This window comes from Buceros rhinoceros, unplaced genomic scaffold (assembly GCF_000710305.1).
Source record: "Buceros rhinoceros silvestris isolate BGI_N320 unplaced genomic scaffold, ASM71030v1 scaffold1212, whole genome shotgun sequence".
NCBI lineage: Eukaryota > Metazoa > Chordata > Aves > Bucerotiformes > Bucerotidae > Buceros > Buceros rhinoceros.
In genome coordinates, this window is record NW_010398084.1 from 1 (window position 1) to 8,857 (window position 8,857).

At 36.7% G+C, this 8,857-nt stretch overlaps 1 protein-coding gene across 1 annotated transcript; it reads left to right on the top strand.

The window, feature by feature from the left end:
* Positions 1-1,618: 1,618 nt before the first annotated feature.
* TMEM254 (transmembrane protein 254) lies at positions 1,619-5,432 on the top strand (the record flags this gene model as incomplete). Its single annotated transcript, XM_010130941.1, has 3 exons — positions 1,619-1,722; positions 2,936-2,995; positions 5,312-5,432. Coding segments are annotated over 3 exons (285 nt in total), but the record flags the coding sequence as incomplete, so codon positions are not given.
* Between the last annotated feature and the right edge of the window lie 3,425 nt (positions 5,433-8,857).

Below are 8,857 nucleotides of genomic sequence, written 5' to 3' on the forward strand. Positions count from 1 at the left end.
CCTTGCTCGTGGCAGCCTCCACTTTCAGAAATACACCTGGGGAGGAAGGAATCTAAAAATGGTGCTTTGGCCAGGTCAGCCTGTGAGATAGCTGAACAAATCCATGAAGGAAGTTCAGAGAGAAAAATCCCACGAACAAACTTGAGCTGGATTCCAAAGTGAAGCAAGGCTGAGGCCCTGAAGGCAGAGAGCATCCCTGGGTGTGATTACAGCAACACGCGCGGGAGCTTGTGCGGGTTTGCATTGAGGGTAGCCTGCGAAAGCGTCTGCAATATTCACGGAATCGAAACTGCGTTGCGTGTCAATAAAACTCACTCTAGGACAGCTGTGGGTTCTATCAGTAAGTAAAGGGCATTTCCAAGTGATAGCTTTATCTACAGACTATATTAACTGGTAGTGTTTTTGGAAAACATAGTTCCGTCACCATGTTGTCTTAATTTCTAAAAATGGACTTCCATTAAGACAGGTCAGATTACTGGAGTGGAGAAATTAATGACAGTTTGATATATTGGACAAATTTATGAAGGTAATCCATTGACTTCCACATGTAGTTTTTCTTCTTTTTGCATGGATTTTCTACACAGAAGAACCCCCACTGTAAAAATGCCAGTTAAGGCAAGCCAAACAGCTCACAAGACAGCTTTAGGGTTGTTTAAGGAAACAGAACAAGCTTTAGGCAGATTCCTTGTTTAAATCCATCATCTTGCCTCATCCTTGGCATAGCCAGATTTTATGTATAGCTGGAAACTGCAGGACTGATACTAGAGGAAAGGTGAGCCAGTGTGAGCTTTGGCCAGCTCGGTGTTTACCTTACATCCCCAATGGACTCTAAATGCACAGCTCAGTGATTCCCTCCTTCTCCCCTACAGCCTGTAAAAATAAAGGTAGATGGTGAAGAGCACTGCAGACAACTCAGTGACAGGAAAGATACCTGAACACTGTGTGCATCTTTGGTCTTGGGCTTCATGCTTGATTTTCTTCTGTGCCCTGTTCACAATAGAAAAAAATTGTGACGTTTTCTTTTTTAAGGTAAAAAAGAAGAAAGAGTGATCCCCTAGTTATAGATAAGTCGTTATTGCTCCTTCTCAGTCTAGTAATTGAATTCTTCAGGTCAATTGCATCAGATTAACTTCTTCAGGACAGAGACAATGTATTTTTTGCTGCTACTGTGTCTAGTAGGTAATGAGCTTACACCTTAAATGCTACTTAATGCACAGATGTACTCTTGGTACACAGAGAGCATCCTTAAACTTATGACTTTTTCCATCTGTCAAGGAAAAGTCATTTCATAGGTTTGGATCTTCTTATGTAAGTGTGCTTTAGAAGGTTAGTGGTCTTGTTGAAGAACGTGGGTCTTAGACAAGATTAATGGAATAAAAGAGTTTAAATACTATGAAACATGTTTAACAGATATGGGGTGCAGGGGGAGCAAAAAGAAGGCTAATCTGAAGTTTAAACTGATTGTAATTCTGCCTTGAAGTAAGCTAACTCTTTTTTTTTTTTTTTTTTTTTTTGGTGCTGATAACACTTTGGCCTTCAACTATACCTTATAGTTATTTGGGAATATTTGGTACGAAATAAACTAACTTTTTTTTTTTTTTTTTTTTTTTTTTCCCAGTGGGTAACACTTTGGCCTTCAACTATACCTTATAGTTATTTGGGAATATTTGGTACCTTCCTTAATTATTTAGTGGAAAACCACCACAAATGGGTATGCTATGGGTAAGTTATATTTGACTGTAAAATTATTTTACATCTCTTGTGTTGCCTATCTCTGACTCTTCTGCTTAGTCTGCATTAACAAGCTTTACTGTAACCCATTTCTTAATTACATTTAAAGAGCTCTGCTTTCAAGCTCATTACAGCTAAGGGTATGGGGTAATAAGTATGTAGAAGACTAGACAGGCTAGGACCAGTATGAAAGTTTAAAAATTCGACTTAGGATTTGGCATCTGCGTTGTTGCAGCGAGAAAGGAAAAAAAAATTAAGATACTACTATTGGAGTTATTAATCCATATGTAAACTTATATTTGTAACACCTCCTAAAAGTGGTTCTTATCTGAGCTCGAGCTCAGATAGTTTGATTATCTCTTTAGAAGGTTTTTTTTCCCAGCTTCAATTAAAGTACATTTTTTGCCCTGCTACTCAGTTACCCTGACCCTGTGCATGTGAGAAACCTGCTGAAGAAACTGCATAGTGCTAAGTTTTGCTGGGTTACAAAACTTAGATTCTGTTATTTTAGTTAACAAAAGAGCTGTAGAAGACTTCCGTGTAACCAGATCTCTCATTTGCTGACTTTCTGCAGAGACAGGAAGACTGCAAGAGTTTTTTGTTTGTTTTCCTATCTCATATAGAAGATAAGCCTTCACTTTTGCTCAGAGCATCTTTTTCTTTAGCAAGGTATTGAATTGATCCTAACTGAATATCCTGTGTCATTTTTTTTTAAAAAAAGCTTTAATACGAGAATTTATAGACCAAGCTTGACTAATCAAGTTACATTTAATATTCTGAATCTGTACACACAGTTGTTTTTATAGAACTAAACCTGTAAATACTTGAGTAGCACTAAGGACCACTAAAAATACTTCTGTAAGTAAAAGGATGGATTTTGCACGCTTAACTAAGATTAACTTGTACTGCTTTCAGTCAGCATTTGGCTTTTGGGCTTAATTTAAGTGCTGAAAGTTTTGGAAAAATGCAGCGGATACTTGAAAGAGCAGGTTGAGGAATATTGCACGAGTTACAGTTCTTCTAACTTTCTTAGTGGACTTTAGTTTCTTTTGAGACTACGTGTGGGTTTTTTTCCTGAGATAAGAAACGTGCCTCATTTTCTAGGTTAAAGTGAGATGTCACTTTTATATTCTCTCCGTAATGCATCTTGGATAGAACAGCCTTCTCCCTAATTTTCAGGAAAATAAAATTTTCTTTCCATTAGGTTCTGGGTATCCTGGTTGATTCATGTAGTAGAGGCTTTCATTGGCGTTAAGTTATGCCGGTAAGTTGGTTACCTCACATCACGCTAACACAGATTCCTTGAATCATTTCTGATTCAAGTGAGAAGCTACAGACTGATTTGGTGGTTCTCAGCAGCAATTTGAGTTCAGAGGATACTGATAAAATGCTTGCTGCAGTGATAGTTCGTTATTCTCCACAAAAAGGTTACTGCAAACTCTGCTAAATGTAACTGTTGTAGATGGTGACAAAAGCAAGGGGTGGCAACTTGCAGAACTGGCAGCAGCAAGGTTTGCCAGAGCTTGTCTGTCTGCCTTTGAGCTCTGGGTAAACCTTTGTTCGCTGGGTAACATGGCGCTTTAGGAAGTGGAGGGAACAATAGATGGTGTAGAAATAGTCTGATAATTTCAGGTGTTAATTTCATCAGCTCTTACCTCCTCAGAATTTTGAGACTGCCAATTGCCTGCTTAAATGATTGCATCTGTATTGTGAGCATACAATTGGGACTATTTAAGATCTACTTGTATCTGCAGGTTTGTGGGATAGAATGCTTTGACTAATCAGACTATAAAAGTAAGGCAAACTTATGTTAGGACAAGAAGTTATTTGGAAAGGTATGCTGTCCAAACAATATCTTTCTGTTCATCTGAATTTTGTTTCTGATAATTCAGAACACAGTCATTGGTTGCCATTCTCTACAGAGTGGGTGGTCAGTCTGTTTGCCAGTGTAAAAACGGTGGTTTTCCCCTTCATTTAGTTCAGTTCAGAGCTGTCTGTCACAGACTCCTCAGGAAACACTTCTTGGAGACAAAGGGATTTTGTTCTATGGAAAGCTATTTAAGGTGGCTTTTGAGATAACAGAATATGGATGAACATCTTCTGTCTTCAGAATGGGAGTTAGTAACGGATTTTTTTTTTTTTACCAGGCTCCCATTTTAAATTATGTAGCTTTAAAGTTAAAAGTTTAAGTCTGATTCTGTGGATAGATAGGAATATAAGCTTAAGGTGATTAAGTACAAGCGAATTTGATTACCAATGAATGTACCAAATGAGTGTATTGTAATCAAGTTAAGTAATAAAGTTTTAGAGTAGTGATAAATCCCATAAGAAGGAGAGCATAGATTGCTTGCCTGTCGTCATTTCTCCAGGCATATTTCTGTAGTTTACTAAACAGTTAAGTGCTTTATATAAGCACCAAATACTATATACTTTTTACTCATGTAAAAGTGATGTCTACTTAAAAACATCACAAAGAAGTATGAGTTAAAACAGGTGAGGAAACAGATATAAATTTGTTAATCAGTAGTAGTACTGTCACTGGCTGTTGGCCTGTGTTTCTGCATATGGTCTGTTCAAATAAGCTTGCTTTATAGAAGCATGTAAATTTCTTAAGCCCTAGTTTTCCAGTTTCTGCTCTCATTTAGAAATGCTGCAGCTGGAATTATAAAAATTTTTCACAGCTGGTAAGACAGTTTAAGAATGAACATTAAGAAGTGTTGGGTTAATCAACACTTTCTAAGCAATCATTTTGTAGAGGCTGAACTGTTTTAGTGAAGTTCAGTAGAGGGAAATCCCTTGTAAACTAATGAGTTGGATCACAGTTATTCTTGACATAATTGTTTACTGAAAATGTGAAATCCATTTGTTTTACTATCACGTTTAAACTTGTTCTTTTCTCTAAAAATTCAGTAGTATTTCCCAACAGCCACAAAGTGGAGGAAAAAGTTACATTTTCTGTAATACAAAGAAAAATTCACATATGCTAAGTTACATCTAACTGACATAGGAAGGTCTTTACTTCAGAAATCATCTTCTAAATCATCTTCAGGGCCCTGGACCTGTATGTTTCTAGCCACAAATTCAGGTATCTGCTTCACCATCCTGCATCACACAGTGGTTGTCAGACCTCTTTGCCCTGTTGGCATACGGTCTATCCTGAATGTCTGTAGTCAACAGGAAGTTATACACAGACTTGTGTATTAAGATTAGATTCAAGCTACTCTAATTTCTTGGTTCTTTGTACATAAACTTCTAGGATAAGTAATTTCAAATAGCATAGACTGAGATTGCAATTTTTATATTATTGAGCAAATTGTATGCACGAGTCTCTGAAAGAACCTTTGTTTCGTAGATAGCTTAAAATCCACTATGAATCACAAGATTAGGTATATTTAGTTAGTACGTGAAATAAATCTCAGTAGGCTGAAATTAATGATGCTAAGTTCAAATGTTCTGATCATGCCTGATGTAGCAAGGATGAGTAGAGATATCTAACCTCTAATTTATAAGTATCATAGTATAGTCTGCAAAACCATAAGGGGTTTTTTTGACACTTTTAATGCTTTTCTTAATGTTACAGATCGAAAGGAATCACTGACCCGGCAATTCAGTTTCAATGGTTCATTCAGACACTTCTATTTGGATATGCTTCCTTTGGTCTTCTGGTGTCTTACAAACCTTCAGTCAAGAAGCACTACTAGAAAACAGTGAAAGAAGTCACTTCTCATATTCTTCATCCTCATCTTTCAGAAAATATCCTCACTTACATGCCTAGGTGCTGTCATTAGCTAAATTACATTCCTTCTACATGATACAGTGCCCTTCTGCCCAAATAACTTTCCTCTTACTAAACAAGACAATTATAATTCACAGGACCCTGTGAATAGTTCAGTAGAAATTCGGCCTTCCAGTCTTGGCACTGACAAAGTTTAATCTCATTCATTATGTAGGGAGTCAAAAGTTGCTCCTCTGCAGTTTTTCATATAGACTATATACTCATCATTGAATCACCACTGACAGCTGGTAGCACGGTTGATAAATTACCTTTTCCTGCGGAGGAATTTTCTTCTACAACAGGAGTAATTATTTACAGCCACAATGCAACTTGCACCTGTTTTGTGATAGGATTTAAGTTTACTGATATTTTTTCTACAGGACATTTTTACTGGCTTCTGTTGTTTTTCTAGAGCCTGGACTTTGTTTTGTGTACTTTCTTCCACAAAGGACAGACCATGGTATTGCTGCAGGCACATTAAAAAGACCAAGACTCAGTTCAGTTTGAAGTGACGAACTTGAATACATAAAGCAGTTTTACTTGGTTTAATCCATGTGCCTTAAATTTCTTGCAGCATGACTTCATATTTTGAATGAAGATTTTAGTCTTTTAGTTAGTATAGCATAAAGTAGTAATCCTGTAGTTTTGAAGGCAGCTTTTTCAAAAAGTAATTTATTATCCAGGAACAAAGAAAAAAATAATTAGCATGCAAAACTAGCTGAAAGTTTTTTATTTGTTAATGAAACTGGATGTAGTGAATAAACATACACCGCTGTTTCCCAGATGCTGATGTCCTGAAATCTATGGTTGAGAGACCATCTTAAGCACCCCTCAGACTACTTCCTGTAAGCATAGTGAACCTGTTATCATAGTCTTTTACTTTTGAATATTTGAACAAGAATTTAGCCAGTCTTGTTTTAGCACTTTTAGAAGTAATTAACTATTTAAATTATTAACTATGGTGTGGGGAGAAGTTTTATCATGCCACCTGTAGTGCTACTGTGCTGGCAAAACGAACAAGAAAAGGTTGTTCTTCCTCTAACAAGAGCTCCACAGGGGAGTACCAAACATAGGCCTTGTGCAGTACCTACAGACTAACATTTCTGATGGAGAAGTTTATTCAAGCACAGGTACCTAAAGTTTTTACTTTTCAGTGGGTACTAAAAGCATGAAGAAATGAAGAGTTTGAAATGGTGATTTGTTTTGGATTTTTTTAAATGGCAAACTAATATCATTTGTAGAGAAGTAACCTTTTCTCTTAGTCTGTGATCTTGGAATAAAGATATTATTAAAAAGTAAAAAAGTTTGTTTTAATTCATCCTGGAAATAAATGTCTATACAAAATATATAGGCATTGTCTTTACGCTTTACACCAGTACCAGTATTCACACTTGAATCAGCTGGCAGTGTGTTTTCCAGACTTAAGCCCCACAGAAGTCTAGTATTTCTAACAGAGCAAGGTGTTGATGTGACTTTTCTCTACCAAGAAAAAAAATCTTCATGGCAGTAAAACATCTATGGGTGTAATACTTTGTATATGTAACTCTTTTTCAAGACAAATTCTAACTGAATTCTTAATGAGCATTAACTCAGGTATGTGAAGGCATACAAGCAATGTCTTCAGTTCAACGTTTTCACGATAGTGTTCCTGTACAGAGGAAAAGGTGTAACAATAATGCCAAGGCTGATTAAAGACTTGCTCACTGTCACAGTTTTCACAGCCCTTCCATAAGGGTTCTGTAATGGCTATAAACCACAGCTCTGAGAAGTTAACCAGTTGCTGTTAGACTTGACTCAGAAGGGCTTACTTTCAGAGAGGCAATCGTAGATAAAAGCTTCCTCAGTGCAGCCCAAGGAAGCTATAAAAGAAAAAAAAAAATCCAATCATTCGTAACTGCCTTAGTTAAAAACATTTCCAAGTTGGAACATGTTTTAGCCAGGCACTGGCATCATATGTTTTTTAAGCTTCTCTGGGGGTTTTTGTTTGGATTGCTGGTTTGGGTAGGGTTTTTTTTAGCTTGACACATCTTTTCTGCTTGGAGGTTTTTGGGTATTGCTTCTTAAAATTTTAGAAATGAAACTACATTGTATTTGTCTACCTTCAAGCATTTTCTTTTCCCTATCCTTGCTTGGCAGTTCAGTTTTTTTCCTCGTTTGAAAAAAAAGTATTTACTCTTGGCCTCTGCCCCAGAGCTGTAAGCAGCAAAGGTGTTGGTTTTCTAATGTTTTTGAAGCCCATGAAATCCCCAATTCAAAATCTGAGAAGCGTGAGATGAGTAATGCTGACTAGCTTTTAATGTAAAATAGCCTTGAGGAAAAGAAAGAAACCCACAGAATGACAAGATTTAAAATAATACTGAGATACTTTCTGAATACTTGTTTATATTGTCCCAAACATTGCAGCAACGTAAACATACCATAATACTTCACAAAATTATTAGTTAAAAAAAGCCTGCAGAAGCATGAATCTGGGTCAGCAACTCAATAAGCCCATAAAAAGACACACATTCATGGCTAGTAACAGAATCTTCAGAAAAAGCACTTTTTACACCAGGCATGAGCATGTCTCCAAGCTATCCTAATAGTGACAATAGAGGATTACTCTTAATCACATAGAGCAATTCTTTCCACTGCAATCAAAATCTTTCCACAACAAAAGAGGAAAGCAACAGAAGCATAGCCTTACGTTCCTACACCAGCTCAAAGGCTAGGCTGAGTATCAAACCATCTCCCACATAAACACTCAACCTGCCAGGCTTTCCAAAACACTTGCAAATGTTAGTACTCTGCTGTAAAAAAAAAAAAGAAGTTTCAAAATATTACTTCCCATGAAGAGGAAAACAAAACAGAACTTTTAGAACTCTTTTACTATTAACGAACACCACTAAATAAGATGGTAAATCACCAATACAGCTCAAAAAATTTTCATGGTTTGTTGGACTCAAAAGAAATAAAACACCCCTCAACATTTCCTTTACTGTTGCTTTTCAGAGGAGAGGCAGTAATATGGTGCTATCTGTGTGCTCTACTAGACCTTACAAGGCCCCAGTGACTCCAAGCATAACTACAGAATGTGCATGGTTGGGAAGAGGAGGAAAGAGAAGTACAAATACCATTCTATCATTTATCATCATTCTTCAAGACTGGTCTTTCAAAGCAAAACCTGTTACTTGCCCTTGTGGAAATAGAAAAGGATACCAATAAGTAAGTTCAGAAACCACACAAGTTATAATTTTATCCTAAAGACACTCTAGACGTTTTATCAAAAGAAAAAAAAAAAGGTTTGCACATACCACCCTTTTCCACAAATTTCAGAAGCATGAAAGATTAAAAAGTACAGAGTTGGCCGGA